This window comes from Telopea speciosissima, chromosome 1 (genome assembly GCF_018873765.1).
Source record: "Telopea speciosissima isolate NSW1024214 ecotype Mountain lineage chromosome 1, Tspe_v1, whole genome shotgun sequence".
NCBI classification, from domain to species: Eukaryota; Viridiplantae; Streptophyta; class Magnoliopsida; order Proteales; family Proteaceae; genus Telopea; species Telopea speciosissima.
In genome coordinates this window covers 85,038,199-85,054,828 of record NC_057916.1, presented here as the reverse complement: position 1 = coordinate 85,054,828, position 16,630 = coordinate 85,038,199, and the positions used below count along the sequence as shown (strand labels likewise).

General features: G+C 41.0%; 1 protein-coding gene across 3 annotated transcripts; it reads right to left on the bottom strand.

Annotated features, from left to right (window-relative positions):
• Nucleotides 1–940: 940 nt before the first annotated feature.
• On the bottom strand, nt 941–14,738 carry LOC122640469 (glutamate synthase [NADH], amyloplastic-like). Of its 3 annotated transcripts, XM_043833677.1 has the most exons (22): nt 14,168–14,738; nt 13,929–14,048; nt 13,575–13,688; nt 12,535–12,687; nt 11,994–12,094; nt 11,738–11,834; nt 11,109–11,218; nt 10,534–10,637; nt 10,098–10,277; nt 9,647–9,990; nt 9,495–9,565; nt 8,953–9,422; nt 7,896–8,765; nt 7,313–7,467; nt 6,832–6,993; nt 5,005–6,606; nt 3,798–4,013; nt 3,347–3,615; nt 2,759–3,064; nt 2,330–2,597; nt 1,764–2,021; nt 941–1,315 (listed from the first exon to the last, which is right to left on the bottom strand). In XM_043833677.1, the coding sequence occupies exons 1-22, from the start codon at nt 14,546–14,548 to the stop codon at nt 1,049–1,051; spliced, it is 6,618 nt and encodes a 2,205-aa protein (XP_043689612.1). In that variant the 5' UTR covers nt 14,549–14,738; the 3' UTR covers nt 941–1,048. The 3 variants fall into 3 exon arrangements, with proteins under 3 accessions (XP_043689612.1, XP_043689630.1, XP_043689621.1); XM_043833695.1 differs by lacking the exons at nt 11,738–11,834; nt 11,994–12,094; nt 12,535–12,687; ... (1 more) ...; nt 13,929–14,048; nt 14,168–14,738 and adding an exon at nt 11,396–11,423 and having other exon boundaries at nt 946–1,315; XM_043833686.1 differs by lacking the exons at nt 11,738–11,834; nt 11,994–12,094; nt 12,535–12,687; ... (1 more) ...; nt 13,929–14,048; nt 14,168–14,738 and adding an exon at nt 11,344–11,376 and having other exon boundaries at nt 946–1,315.
• Nucleotides 14,739–16,630: the final 1,892 nt, after the last annotated feature.

Sequence of the window (16,630 nt, the reverse complement as noted above, 5' to 3'; positions counted from 1 at the left end):
CAGTCTAAGGAGACTCGATGGTATGCTTGGAACACACTCCCATTGTCCACCATACAGGAGAGGGTTGGCTTTGTTTAATTATAAATTTAAAAGGACCATCACCTTTGGTATTCGGCTCTCCTCCAGCTGTGGCGGGAGTTGGAGGATCAGCCCAGCAAGAACAGGGGGGTTTGGGTCATTTCACAGGCACCCCTCCCCCCTATGCAATGACCAACCCCCCGCCCCCTTGTTTTTGCTGGGCTGGATCCTCCAGCTCCCGCCACGGCTGGTGGAGAGCCAGGTCCCCACCTTTGAGCCAGACTTCTACAATTCCTATTTAGGTGTCATTATGGCTTAATCTTTTGAACTCACTCTAAAAGCGATCTTTACTTTTAATCATGGTGACATGGTTTTAAAAACTGGTATCAGTCATATCAACTAAGGGTGTCAAAATCTAGCCTGAACCAATAAGACAGACCAAAACCGATTGAAAAAACCTGGATCAAACCAAACCGATCCTTAGCGGATAGATTTTGGACTGTAGAATGCTAGAAGATGAGGTCCTTGTACTTCAATTCACTCATAGGAACCATTCATATAAAATACAAATCTGAAGAGGAAAAAAAGGCCCCATATAATTTCAGCAGAATTAAAATTAACTGTACATTATTCTTTAACCACACAAAATAAGGCTTTCCACAAGAATAAACCAAATAAATATGAGCATCTATATTGTAAGGGCGAGGGCTCTCTGAGCAAGTGGCATAAGGGAGCACACCAATGAGAGGCAACAAAACGGTTTCATAAATAGGGTGCTAGCATACCTCACGGTTGGCTTAGAGAACCTTTTCTCGTATAGTAATCATAGCAAAATCTTCCAATAACCCCATCGTATCCCGCTTGTAACCACCATTTCACGCCGCCACCTCTCAACTCCAAGCATGCCCACACTGCCCAAGTGCCTCTTGCCATTAGCACCCTCCACAGCCGGGAAGCTTTTTTTTTGGAACATATCTTCTTCTCCTTCTGGGTTCTATTCGAAGAAGGGGAAAGGGGGAGAGCAGGTCATCTACGTCCTCACGGTGAGTCTGCTGTTATTGATGGCATCTCCCTTGTCAGTGGCTATGCTGAGGTCCATGTCTTCCTCTCTCATCAGATACTTGTCGACCTGGGATGCAGCTTTTCGGCCTTCTGAGATTGCCCATACCACCAGTGATTGTCCACGTCTACAGTCTCCAGCTGCAAAGACCCCTTCTACATTAGTTGAGAACTGTCCAAACTCAGACTTCAAGTTTGAACGGTTATCTCGCTCCAAGTGTAGCTGGTCCGCAATTGTCTGCAGATATCCACCAATACAATATTCACAAGTCAAACATTGGTGAGTCCAAACCAGAAAGAGAAAATCTTATTGTAACCAAAGTTGATGAAAAAAAGTTGTAACCTTACTTTATTTACCCTTCTAGTATAACACATTTTTTTTTCAACAAGAGCAAATCCTGTCATTTCACTTTCAACTTATTTTGAAACTATTTCATGTTAAAAAGTTGGAACCAACATATCAAAGCTCCAACATTATAAGGCCCCTTTTCTTTTTCTTCCCCTCCCCCCCTCTTTTTTTGTCTTTGTTATTCTCAAATCCTATCTCTTCCAAGCCAAATAGCAGTGTTAACCAAATCGAGCCTAAAGCAAATGAATCTGAATAATGCACTTCTGGAACTGGTTGCAGTGTACAAATGCACAACCAGGTCCAGGGGAATTACAAATGGAAGATCGAGAATACTAACCGACTCAGGACCGAGGAAACCCAGTGCTAGGAGTATGAGATCAGACTCGATTATTTCCTCAGAGCCCTCAACTTCCTTAAACTGAAACTTCCCACTGGCATCCTTCTCCCAGCGTACTTGCACCACCTCAAGTCCTTTCACAGCCCCACTATCGTCTCCTACAAACCGCTTCGTCATGACCTCAAAAGTCCTTGGATCTTTCCCAAACTTTGCAGCTGCTTCCTGATGGCCATAATCGACACGGAAAATGCGAGGCCACTACAAAACAAGAGTAGGACAATCAGAATGTATCGCTCGACTACATCCAAACAGAATGTACCTTAATGCAACTTCCATAGGAGGCAAATGCTCCACCAAAGCAATTAGTAAATGAAAATATTAACCCAGACAACAGAAACCATTCAATTGATCTGACCACCACATGATCAGACAATATTTTGAATATTAGGCACAGGACAAGACCCTACACGCCACTTTCTCACGGAAAATAGAACCTCTTTCCTTTTGAAAATTTGGATGTTCTAGTGAACAGATGCTTTAAAGAAAATCTAGTGAAAGGGCTGAACCTGTGGCCAAGGGTTGCCCGGAGCCCTGGTCTGAGGTGGTTGAGGGAGAATCTCTAGATTTATGATGCTGGAGCAGCCATGCCGGATTGATGTCCCTATGCAGTCAGTGCCAGTGTCTCCCCCTCCTAGGACCACCACCCTTTTCCCCTTTGCAGATATGTAGTTTCTATCCTGGAGGTTACTATCCAGCAAGCTTTTGGTATTCGCATGAAGAAACTCCATGGCAAAATGTATTCCAGTGAGTTCCCGTCCTGGAACAGGAAGATCCCTGTAGACCAACAGTGCAAGAGATCTTAGTTTTGTACTACCATACGGCACCAGTTAATGACCAACAATCAACATGCATGGCCATTTTAAATCCTCATGTTGAAAAATGATCTTGGAAATCATCATGAAAAGGATTGCAACAGTGTCTGTATTTTCAATTACCTTGGCTTTGTAGCTCCCAAGGCCAAAACAATGGCATCATTCTCTGCACGAAGATGTTCCAGAGAGTACAAGGGATCTGTTCCAACGCTTGCATTGACAACAAAATTGACACCTTCCTCAGCCATAAGATTGACCCGCCTTTGAACGACTTCCATCTTATCAGCCTTCATGTTGGGAACCCCATACATCATGAGTCCTCCTATTCTGTCAGCACGCTCAAACACCGTCACCAGATGGCCCATTTTGTTCAACTGGTCAGCAGCAGCCAAGCCAGCAGGTCCACTACCCACAATAGCAACTCTCTTCCTGCATTTAGAGGCACATACAGATTTTTATTTTGAACAATTTCTAAAAAGAATATTATAGATATTGTTCACCAAAAAACTAATGGGCAACTTCATAACTCCCACAAAAACATGGGCAACTAGGTACCATAGTGGACAGAGGTAAGGGGGGAGGGGAGTATCTAGATCACGATTTGAGAATATTAAAAAGCGGGCCTCCAAACGGGATCTCAACAGTGTGGGGCCAACCTATCAAAAGAGCAACAATCTCATTGGTTAAAGCTTATAAGAAGGGAAAGCATACCCAGTCCTCACAGGGGGAGGTTGAGGTACCATCCACCCTTCCTCAAAAGCCTTGTCTATGATGGAGCACTCTATGCTTTTGATAGATACAGGATTCTCAATAATACCAAGAACACAAGAACCTTCACAAGGTGCTGGGCAAACTCTGCCAGTAAATTCTGGGAAATTATTTGTCTCTAAGAGCCGATCCAATGCTTCACGCCATCTGTTTTGGTATACCAACTCATTGAATTCTGGTATCTTATTCCCAAGGGGACATCCTGAGTTATCCTGATATAAGACGAAATGAGAAACAGGCAAAGAAAAAATTGAATGAGAAAAATAATCCTTGCCATAGAACCTTCTTTCAAAAGTATTTTATTTTATTCTTTTTTGGATGTGGGGTGGGAAGTGGGAACAGAGGTACAGAGAAGAAGACATTTAACCATAAACAGGAGCTCTGTGCCACTCACCTGATGGCAGAAGGGAGTTCCACAGTCCATGCAACGAGCTGATTGGGTCTTCAAAAGTTCTCCTGGTTTTGACTCTTCCATAACTTCTTTCCAGTCATTAATCCGAGCATTAGGATCCCTGTATGAATTGCTCTCCCGCTCATAAGCAACAAAGCCTCGATGCTTGACAGCATCAGCAACCCGGGTTGGCCTCTTTACTAGTTCTTCCTGTGCCACCTTCAGTGAATACAGTAACTATTGTCAGAGAATTAAAGGAAAAAAGAAGAGATGGGAGAGGGGAGAAAAACCCAAAACAAGCTTAAAACTAGTAACATCCACACAGTAAAGGATGTCATGTATTCACCTCTAGAAATAGTAGAGCTTTCCTGCTTTTCCCACTAATGCTATAATTTCACAGAACAAGACAGAGAACTATAGAAACCTTTTCCTTTTCCTTCATTTTTAGGGGGGAGGTGGGGTCGAATGTGGGTATCTGAGTAGACTTGGTGGACATACAAGTCATTGCAATTCAAGGCTCCAGCCTCATTACAAGTACCTGTGTTTGGCTACAAAAAATCTTGTTCTCCAAATCCTCTTTAAAAAAAGGGTGTACCTACTGCACAAGGATCCCGCCACTGCGGGGTCTGGGGAGGGTCATATTTTATGCAGCCTTACCCCTGGCTCCCCCTTCGTGGAGAGGCTGGCTGTTTCACTAAATCCTACGCAGTAATGTCTTTCACTGATCTTGAAACCTAGTTTCAATAGCATAAAAATGAACTACTTTTTAATTTCAACTCCCCACCCCCACCCCCACCCCATAAAAAGACTAATTACCAGAGTAAAAAAGGAAAAGCAATATTCATCCTTCAACTTCCTTGGATAAAAATTTTACACACTATATCAGCTGGACAATCCATTTGGTTCATTGTCATGTTACTCAGATGACCCAAAAAGGACCCAACCAATTTTGCAAGAACCACAGGACTGTCAATTGTAATATTTCAATAGCCTACATTGTGCATGAAACTTTTCTGCTTAGACATTTTTACTTGGCTCAAAATTAAGAAGCTGCAAACAGATGAAGACCACAGCCTGTTGTTCTTTTGGTCCACTAAAGCATATGTAGGATAAGCCTGTACTATATACTAGAACGACTACTAGAATGAAAAAATTAAAAGAAATTTTTACGATAATACCTCAATAAAGGTCATTATATCAACCACATTACCTGACTTGCATTCCCATTTAAGGATGCAGCTGCCAACTTCTTGAGCTCTTCAAAAGCATCCTTCTCCATCAACTCTACCTCATCTTGTTCTTCAGATTCTCTGGCAGCTCGTTCCTCTGCTTCTTTATTGGCTTTCTCAGCCTTCATGTTTGCAAGAACCCATTTATAATCCCTTGGGAATACTTTGACAAACTTTGGAAGAAGATTCTCAAAGTCAGCAAGGACTTCCCTAGCTAATTTGCTGTCAGTGTGTCGCTGATGTTGCTGTATCAACATTCTTAGTGTCATAATATCCTCTTCATCCTCAACTTTATCAAGATCTACCAGCTCAAGATTGCACCGGGTTTGGAACTTCTCATCAACATCAAGAACATAAGCAATCCCACCACTCATACCGGCAGCAAAATTCCTCCCAGTTTTTCCAAGCACAACAACAACACCACCTGTCATGTACTCACATCCATGATCACCAACACCTTCTACAACTGCCCTAGCTCCTGAATTGCGCACACAAAACCTCTCAGCTGCCATCCCATTGAAATATGCCTCCCCACTTGTTGCACCATAGAGAGCCACATTTCCAATCACAATGTTTTCTTTAGGATCAAATGTACTTTCTATCGGAGGGTAAACTACAATTTTACCCCCCGATAATCCTTTCCCAACATAGTCATTGCTGTCACCTTCAAGTTCAAGCATGATGCCCGGGCAGAGGAAGGCTCCAAGACTCTGTCCAGCACTCCCACTGAGCTTGATGTGGATTCTATCTGCCGGAAGACCTGACATGTGGTAACGTTTAGTGACTTCGTGGCTGAGCATGGTTCCAACAGCACGATTCACATTCTGGATTGACATTTCGATGTATACGGGAAGACCTTCCTCAAGAGCAGCTTTGGATAGAGAGATAAGTTTTTGGTCTAAAGCCAAGTCCAATCCATGATCCTGCTTTTGGATACAGAATTGGGCTACTTCCGGACGGATATCGGCAGCAGGTCTGAGCAGTAGTGAAAGATCAATGTTCTCCAGTTTCTCATTGTTCTTAATAACTTCCTTATCGATTTCCAGCATATCTGAACGACCAACCATCTCATTGATGCTTCGGAATCCAAGCTGAGACATGATTTCACGCACCTCCTCGGCTAGCATAAAGAAGAAATTTATGACATGCTCAGGCTCTCCGGCAAATTTCTCCCGAAGAACAGGATCTTGGGTGGCAATACCAACAGGGCATGTATTCTTGTGGCATTTACGCATCATAATGCAGCCAAGGGTAATCAAAGGAGCAGTGCTAAAGCCAAACTCTTCCGCACCAAGAAGTGCTGCAATAGCCACATCCCTTCCAGTTTTAAGTTGGCCATCTGTCTGGAGAGTAGTTCGACCACGAAGGTCATTTGCAACTAATGTTTGATGAGTCTCAGCCAAACCAAGCTCCCATGGTAGCCCAGCATTCTTGATACCGGTCCAACGTGAAGCTCCTGTTCCTCCATCATGACCGGAGATCAAAACATGGTCTGCATGGCCTTTCACTACCCCACTAGCAATAACTCCCACACCAGCTTCAGACACCAGTTTCACACTGATTCGAGCACCAGGATTAGAGTTCTGTATAACATAAAATTGAAATAAGTCAGTCACAGAAAACTACCAAAAAATAAAACTATATACGCTGCTGCAATTAGGAGGAAATAGCACAAATAAGAATCTATCCCAAAATAAGAAAAGAAAGAAAAAGAAAATCGCATATACAGGACCAAAAGGGGATGCATATCATGAGACAACCCTCCCCTACAAACACACACACACATACAAAATGATACATATTTGTACCTTTAGATCATGAATTAATTGAGCGAGATCTTCAATAGAGTAGATATCATGATGGGGGGGAGGACTGATAAGCCCCACACCAGCAGTAGAGTTTCTAGTGACTGCAATATCTCCTATAACTTTGTGGCCTGGAAGTTCACCTCCTTCACCTGGCTTCGCACCCTGCGTGAAAAGGTAACCTTATTTCAGATAAAAAAAAATCCACTCCACAAGGAAAAGTAAAATACCAGTTCACATAAACCCTCACCAAATGCCAGAGGTGTATCAGTTAAAAGATGCAAAGACACCCAGGAGGTGCTTTGCAGATTCAGCGACATCTGCCCATGAACATAAATAAATAAACAAGAGGAACTTTTGTTCCGATAGGAATATAGGGGCTAGGTAGGAAAATAACCTCGACAGAGAAAAGAAAAGAAAAGGGGGGGAAAAAGGGGTCTAAACCAGAATGGAGTTTAACTAACATATCGTATCCAGCAATTACCTGAGCCATTTTTATCTGTAGCTCATCAGCATTTGTAAGGTAAAAGCTAGAAACCCCAAATCTCCCGCTGGCAACTTGCTTAATTGCACTCCTCTTAGAATTCATTGAACCATCTGGAAGAGGCTGCATTCGAGATGGATTCTCACCTCCCTCACCTTCAGTAACAACAAATTAATGATTATAAAACTCGGGCAATCAACGAAAAAAATGACAAGAATCCAGAAAAGTTGTTCTAAACAAATTAATACCTTACCACCTTTGACCACAAAAACCCCACCCCCCCCCCCCCCCCAAAAAAAAGTTATAGCATACATACTATGCTACTCAAAACACTTCTAAAAGGAGTCAAAACCCAAAACCCAAAACCTAAATGATGAATGTAAGCCTAGATTTACAAATAAAAAACAGTATTTAGATGTTATCAATTGATTAGAGTTAAGATGATTACTGTATTCAACAATTGATTACTGAATTTAAAAATTCTAGTAACTGAAAAAAGACGACATAATGAAAATTGCCAAACAGCTAAAAACTTCCTCAAACAACTACAATCTACTAATGAAATTCAAGTGTCGATCAATACCAGTATTTGATTTCCCCCCTATTCTGTTCATGGCGATAGCAAGGGTAGTATGAGCTTCTAGCGATATTGAGCCATAACTCATGGCCCCTGTACAAAAGCGCTTCACGATCTCGCTAGCTGGTTCAACTTCATCCAAGGGAACGTTAAACTCTGATTCCTTAAACTTCAACATCCCCCGCAAGTTGCAGGATTTATTTAGTTCTTGGATGTGCTTGGAGTACTCTTTATATGCAGCTACACTGTTTGCTCTGGCAGCCTCTTGCAGCTTTGCTATAGCAAGAGGGTCATTAAGGTGCACCTCTCCATCTTTTCTCCAATGATAATCTCCAGGATTTGGCAGTGCAACAGCTTCTGCACTTCCAGGAGGCAGAACCCTAGTTGGAAAAGCCAATTCATGTAGTTGAAGTGCATCCTGAGCAAGCATTTCAAATGTTGCACCCTCAACCCTGCTTGGAGTTCCATTAAAACATTTCTGGATCACCTCGGATGAAAGACCTAGAGCCTCAAAAATCTGAGCACCCTTATAAGAGGCCAAAGTCGATATTCCCATTTTCGCAAGAACCTTCATCATTCCATAGTTGCTTGCTTTAAAGTATTTCTTCACCAGGTCCTCCTTAGAGTGGAACTCACCATTTGCTTTAGGCGGGATCTTCCCATCAATCTGCAGTCTCCAAATGGTTTCTATGGCCAAGTATGGGCATATAGCATCAGCACCAAATCCAACCAGGGTACAGAAGTGGTGCACTTCACGTGGCTCAGCAGATTCAACTATTAAACCGATTCGAGTTCGCTCAAGTTTTGAGACTAAATGGTGATGGACAGCACCAACAGCTAATAGGGAGCTTACAGCAACACGATTTGGTGAAAAAGCTACATCAAAACGATGAAAAGAGAATGATTAGAATGGTACTGCAAATGGATATCTTAAAAAAACAATTAAGTCAGGTCAAAGAACAAAAAGATGTTTGAAATTTTGGCATGGTTACCTTTTTTTTTTTTGTAAGCATTTCATTCACAATAGAGGTTTATCAGAGTCTCATAAGTTGAGAATTGTTACCTCGATCCGAAAGCACCAGCGTGGTATAACCTTCCTTGATCGCATTACGTGCATCAAGGCAGATCCTATCCAATGTCTCCTCCAAACCTCTCCTACCACAACTTTTAGAATAAGTAATGTCAAGCACCTTGCTCCGCCAATCTCTGTAGTTCATCTTTTTTATTGCCTCCATTTCTCCAATGGATAGGAGAGGCCCTTTCAGTGAGAGGCGATGGCACTGTTCTTCAGTAGTCTCTGTCAGATCACCTTCTGGGCCAATCATGCACTCCATAGAGGTGACTATCTTCTCCCGGATTGGATCGATTGGTGGGTTCGTTACCTGAGCAAACATCTGCTTGAAATACTCAAATGTGAGCTTCTCCCTGTTTGACAGAACAGCCAGAGGAGCATCATTTCCCATTGAGCCAAGGGCCTCAGTTCCATCTTTGGCCATGGGAAGTAACAGCATTTCCAAGGCTTCAACTGTGTAACTGCACAACAGAAGCATTCAGCTCAGTTTTGTGCAAAGTGCAAGAAGGCTGAATGGGTTAGGATTTACTTACCCAAAAGCCTTCAGTGGAGCCAACAGACCATGAATACCCATGCTCTCCATGCTCTCATCATGGCCAGAAGCCTAGACATAAAAATAGAGTTAAACCTGACACAAAATCTCCCAAACAGATGAAACTGCAAGAGAAAACATTAATGTACTCACTGGCACTGCTCCGGACAGTGCTGGTGGAACCCTGTTAGACTCAGGAACAGAATCAACTATATCTTTCAGTTCTATCTTCTGTCTACTGAGCCACTCGCCATATGGCTTTGCAAGAGAATACTGCTTTTTCAGGGCCTCATCATCTACGACAATATGCTTCTCAAAATCTACTAAAAGCATCATTCCAGGGTTCAGTCTTCCTTTCCGACACACATCTTCAGGTGGAATGTCCACAACACCCACTTCACTTGCCATGATAACACGCCCACTATGAGTAATGTAAAAGCGACCAGGTCGCAGTCCATTTCGATCCAATGTGGCTCCAAGATAACGGCCATCAGTAACTGCAAGTTACCATAAAATATATTTGTGGAGATAAAAAAGAGGCATTTATTTATAAAAACAGATATTTCTTAAGCAAGGGGAATCTTATTTAAATTGGAATTATTACATGAAATAAGAGCAGGCCCATCCCATGGCTCCATAAGAGCTGAGAAATACTCATACAAGGCCTTCCTCTCAGGATCCATAGTCTTGTCATTTTGCCATGCTTCAGGGATCATCATCATGACCGCTTCAGGAAGGCTTCTGCCAGCTCGAACCAGAAGCTCCAGGACACCATCAAAAGCCCCTACAAGGATCAGACATGTTTCGATTACGATAAAGAAATACTCATAAAAGCAGAGATAAGCTGTCTGACTTCCTCCCTCCTTACTCATACTGTTCTCCCTAGGTACTGAATCATATATATGCCTTATAAACATAACATAGCTTTACATATGTATGTTTAGAAACAAATATGCAATCATATGCAAATGCATGCACATGCCCAAGCATATGTGGCATTTGCATATGAACAGATACACCATGTTAGGCTACAGTCTCACCTGAATCAGACGAGCTAGCATCCACAATAGGTAAAAGCTTCTTCATCTCATTCTTCGACAATGCAAGCTCCTTGCACTTAAGAAGACCTTCACGTGCCTTCATCCTGTACAAAGGAAAACGCATTAGCATCCCATAATCTAATAAATCCATTATCAACAAGTGTAATAAAGTTCATCATCTGGTGATATTCTTCAAATCATTTTAGTTTGCAATGTTCACTACACACAGCACAAATCTACGAATGGGCCCTAGAGTAGCAATGTCCACAGACATGATATATCTATATCATATTGTGCAACAAATAGATGTCAGGAAACACGGGAGAAGAAGAGCAAGAATAATATTAATAACATAAAAATACAACTTGTTGAAAAAAAATAAGTAGAAATTCTCTTGCAACTTCAACCACTGGGTAAACTCATTACTTTCAATGTAATTGAATAACATAACACTCAATCTTAAGCAGCTAGAAGTTTCCTAACGGCTACTTCATATAAGAAAATCACCAGAATCTCTCCCCTAAAAAAAGGAGGGGGGAAGGGTAGGTTTGTATTCACTGGAATTGAGCACATACCAGTTTACATTGCCTCGAAGAGTGTTGATCTCCCCATTGTGGCCCAGGACACGCAAGGGTTGAGCACGGTCCCAGCTAGGAAAAGTGTTTGTTGAGAACCTGGAGTGAATCTGCCACAATTGAGACAAATCCACATTGTCACTGACAATTCCATCTATTCTTTTCATGGTATGGAGAAGTCATCTCAGAAACGAAAAGATAAATGTGTGTTCAGGACACCCAATAAATATTATACATTTGCCATATCTGCGGTGTCAATGCAATACATGGTGAGAACCCTAAGCTACCTTGAACAAATCAATTTCCTTTTCCACCTCCAAGTCTCATCCTCAAGAATTGACCAGAGCTCATCCTCAAGAATTGACCAGAGAGAGGAGCACTGCATTCTGCAACATGGTTTACTAGGCAATAAGGTTCCTCACCAACTCACCCAAGGCATGCAAATCCAGCATCCAAATTCAAACAGTAATCAATAAGAGTACAAGCACTTAAAAATCATTCAAATTTCGTCGCCTTAAAAGTCATTGTAACCTTACATCTTTTCAGTTACCAGTGAATTCCTCATGCGGCAGGTTGTTGAAGAATGAAGTTTGGGGAGAAGAAAGCAAGGGGATGGGAATTATATTTACCAGGGCCATGTAGCTCGTAAACCTTTCGTTGCCAAGATCTTCATAGTAATAGTTCTTCAACTGATCAGGCTTTAATTGACCTTTGTAAACAATAGTCCTGGACAAAAAGGGGGTAAAATATAAATTATTTGCGTCTAATACGTAAAATAAATAAATAACTAATTTAATTATCTTGATGCAAAGCTACAATACCCTTGAAAGTTAAATTTTCTAACTCATATAAATATAAATAAATAAAACTTTCCAAACACCACACCTTGAAGAGAGAGAACATATATAGAAGTCCCTGACTCTACCATGTTGGAGGTTTAAAGCAGCACGGATAGCAACCATTGAAACCCTCCTCAATATGTACATCTGCAATATAAACAGATCATGGTGAAAAAATAATCATAAATGATGAGAATGAAACAACAATAAATTAAAAAGGAACAACAGGCTACTAATATAGTAATACTGCTCATTTTCCTTCAGCACAGACGCATTATTTAGGTTGTGGAGGGGGTTGAGACCTCCAGTGAATGCAGTTCAGTAAAAAAAATTGCTCCCAACTGCTAAATTCTAACCCTCTGGGTCAAGCTAATTTTTTATTGGAGACCATAGGCCATGGTTTAGGTAGAGAACCATAACACGCTGGTAACTGGTAAGCAAGTGGACAAAGTGTATGCTATAGAACCCAAATTTCAATAATTACAAATTCATAATACCCTAATGTACCCCAGTATACACCATGTAACTTGAAAGCCGCAATTAAATGAAATACTGATAGAATAAATATAACCAAGAGAGGTGACTACCTGTTGCTCAAAATCAGCTTCTGATCTAGGATTTGGGGTAAGAAATGCTTGTTCAATAACAGGTTCTGTTTGCAGAGCAGATTTGCCCAGTCCTGTGTTATCGGTTGGAACAGAGCGCCACCCAAGAACAACATGTCCCAGTGACTCAGCTACCTTCATGTACAATCAAGAACTTGAGTAAATAACGTATTCAAAAATTCAAACAATAATTTTTTGTACAGAAGCAAGTCATATAAGTGACTAGATGACGTTGCCGATTTATGTTGATTTGTGCCTATGAGCATACATCAATCTCTGAGTAGGGGGCTGAATGTTGGAATCATCCATATCCAAAGTTCTGGCCATATTGCCTTGAATGGCCAGAGCCAGAGGAGTGATAGAGAGTGAGGAATCGAAGGAAGAGAAACTCCTTCTATCCCAATGATGAATACAAAGGTTACAGCAGAGGATATAACTAGTATCTATACTGAAATACAAGGCAACGACCTCTAAAAATATCAGAGGTTGTTGACCGGATGTAGAACGTGTAGTATAGCCAGTAACAGTATGATGGATCAATTATTTATCCAACACTAAATATGAACATGAGAATAACCTTGAAGGCAGTATCCTATTCTACCTGGGAAAGAGTTTTCTACCATCATGCTTATGTGAATGAAGCACTAACCTTTATATCAAGTTATTCACAGTCAATAACCAAGATGCATACACAAAGAGTAGAAGTCTTACATTAACCTATCCTTGCTTACAATACAGACCATTACATGTTAACACAACATAAAAATACAGAGAGATGGTCTATGGCTCTATGCACATAAACTTATAAGGAAATACAGAAGATTATCTTGAATAATTTACAGTAAAACCAACATAAGATGAATGAATTGATTTTGAACCAATTAACATGTTATTTAGACCCACCTTACATATGAGCAAACTTGTCATATATCAGATTTGAACCAGCTACAAAAGCAAATTCCTACCTAATAACGATATACCTAAATGGGAGCATGACTAATACTGTAGTGTCACAAAATTACCTTTGCAAATACTAATTTACTTTCTTCCCTGCGACTTTCAGATGTTGGCAAGAAGAACATACCAACTGCATACTGTCCTGGTGGGGGTAGCTTAAACCCAATATCCTCAGTAACCTGGTAACGGTCGAAAAAGGAAATAAATATCAAATAACAATATCATTTGTGTATCCCATCACGAAACAAATCAAGTTAAAACCAATAGTATTCCAGGTCCAGTCTAATTGGATCCCGTAGCTAGTGTTCATTAATGAATAATGCAAAAATCCCGAGTTAAATGTTCGGAACCTCAACCAAGTGCACTCTCAAAGCCACGACAATTAAAGGTTTTTAAATTTTTAAAAGAGGAGGACATGCCTCGGTAAAGAAGCCATGCGGAAGAGCCACAAGAATGCCCGCTCCATCACCAGTGTTCGTTTCGCAGCCACATGCACCTCTATGTGACATCCGGACCAACATCTCCATTGCATCCGTTACCTGCAAACAGGAGCCGCTAATGCAGAGTTAAATAAATACGAGGGCAGGAGAAAACCCAAGAGCACCCACAGGAAAGCTGGGGGAGGGAAAAGAAGATAAAATGTTAGGAAGGGGCTTACAGTTTTCCTGCTGCTTTGTCCCGACAACTCGGCCACAAATCCAACTCCGCATGAGTCCTTATCAAAAGACGGATCATACAAACCCAATGGTTTCTCAGGCACCTGCGACAATGCCGAGCGCACCATTACCCTGAGCTTTGGCGTATGACCAGGACCATCCGATCTCCATAGATGGAAACGTTCGGGAGCCGATGAAGACAATCTTGTCCCGAAGAACTTGTTCTCAATAGCGTTTTGGCGTTTGTTAGCAGAGCAACATGAAACTTTCTTCTGACGGCTAGGAGCAACATTGCACTGATAATTCAAAGAGGACCCTTGAATAGAAGGGAAGGTTCCCGATTTGATTCGGAGTTGAAGAGCGGAACCCGATAAAACCGACATATTGTGAAAAGGATGATTTTTTACAAGGAGTTCAAAAGAAGAGTTCTTTTTATTGATCGATTTCACTGTTCGGAAGATTCATCAATATGCTTTGCTTCAAATGTTTGTACGATAAAAGATCGAACTCTCAATGCAACCTCTCGCAAGAACTTTCACCAAAAATAATGTATTTCTTAGGCTTCACAACACAAAAGAACCCCTTACCATCCGTACAAAAGAAAAATCTATGCTATAATTCTCACACCCAATTCACCATTTCTTCCGGTTCTGCAACAATAAACGCAGAATTTTGTCAGATCACACGATTTTGAACAGATTCTTCACCAAATCTCTGAGCTTTTTCACCTGGAGTAAAATTTGAAGCTCTAAAAACACGAAAGTAGTGCTTATAGACAGAAACTAATTGATTTAGAACAAAAGACACGATTTTCAGTCTATGATTCGCAGATAAACAGCCTCTGGTTTCAAATATAAGGCTCAAGCCGATTTGATCATCAGTCGAAGACGCTCCAAGGAGGTAGAGTCGAAGAAGCTAGAATGCAATTCATAAAAGAAACGGTAGAGAATACGATTCACAGAGAGAATGAGCACAGCCGAGAGCGAGAACCTCCTCACTCATACCGCTAATCCCCTCCTCAAAGAGTCCTCAATCCTCCCTATGAAGAAGAAAACCCGTTATTTATAGGGAAAGAATGTTGAACGGAGGGTAGGTTTGTGGGACCAACACCCCCAATCTACCGTTGAACACTAGAACTCCTCCTCTACCAAGAGAGTTTGTGGGCTCCACTCTCTGTTTTCGTCCGAAATGACAGGTCGGATTTCTTTATCAATTACACGTGGAATAGACACCGATGCGGCACGCGACAGCCGCTCATGGTGGGTCCCGAAATTGACGACTTCACGACGCCCCGAATTTTAACCATAGCCGGCTGTAGGTTCGGTTCCAAGCCTCCGCCGCTTATTCTCGGTAAAATCAAAAGGGCTTTCCACAATCAAGCTGAAAATAGATGACGAATTACGAAAGAATAAAAATGGTATGAGATGATAAGTCAAATACCAATATACCCTCGTCCATTGTATGAAACCGAAAATAGCACGAGATGATCAATCAAATACCAAAAATATCCTCGACGGAGAAAACAATTGGGACCTAGGTAGTGCACTATTGGTGATAGGTATCTAAATGGATATACGAAAATTCAAATTCGATCCACATTCGAATTCATTTAGAGATATGTGGAAAAAAATACGAATACTTCGATAAAAATCAGTCTGAAAAATAAAATTCAAATATTTAATAATAAAAAATTAAATAAATAATGATTTTGAGGGTTTTTGAAGATTCAAGAGGTTCTAGAATATGAGGAAAAGAGAATCATGATCTAAGAGATATGGATTGAGAATGAATTGTATCCGCTAAGGGGAGGAAGGTCTGGGGTGCACAAGGCAAAGATGTAAACGGATGATCGAAAATCTAAATCCAATCCGTATTTGAATCCATCCGAATCCATTTAGAGTTATTCATATTCGGCCAAGGAATATCTGGATCCAATCCATATCCGAGCATCCGTTTACATCCTTAATTGGTGGGGTGGGGTGGGGTGGACTGCTATACTGAAGTGTGATGGAATGATTGCATACATAAAAGGACAGAGGGGTAATTTTGTGTAGCTGAGATGAAGCATTTTTCATCATTGTTATTGGTCATGCCACCTAAGAAGAGAATAAAGTGAACTTCCAAAATTGCCCCATTCCTCAGTTATCATTTTAGACAGCTGATCTGGATAATCTCCTAGATAATTGAATTCATGCCATATTAAAAGTGAAAAAATAATTGTTTTACACCAGGAAGATTGAGGTGTTCTGGGATGAGAAGATTATGATAAGTGCTCCTTAATCTTTGGAGTACAAATCAAACCTCCTATTACCTTTAAAAAAAAATTCTAAAAATAAAATCAAAATTATTACATCATCACTAGCACCTTAATTGTTGAGATAGTAAACAAATGAAACCGATCAAAAGAAAGGAAAAAAAAGTCCAAACCCATCATCTAATCCTAATTTTTATTTTTATTAAACATC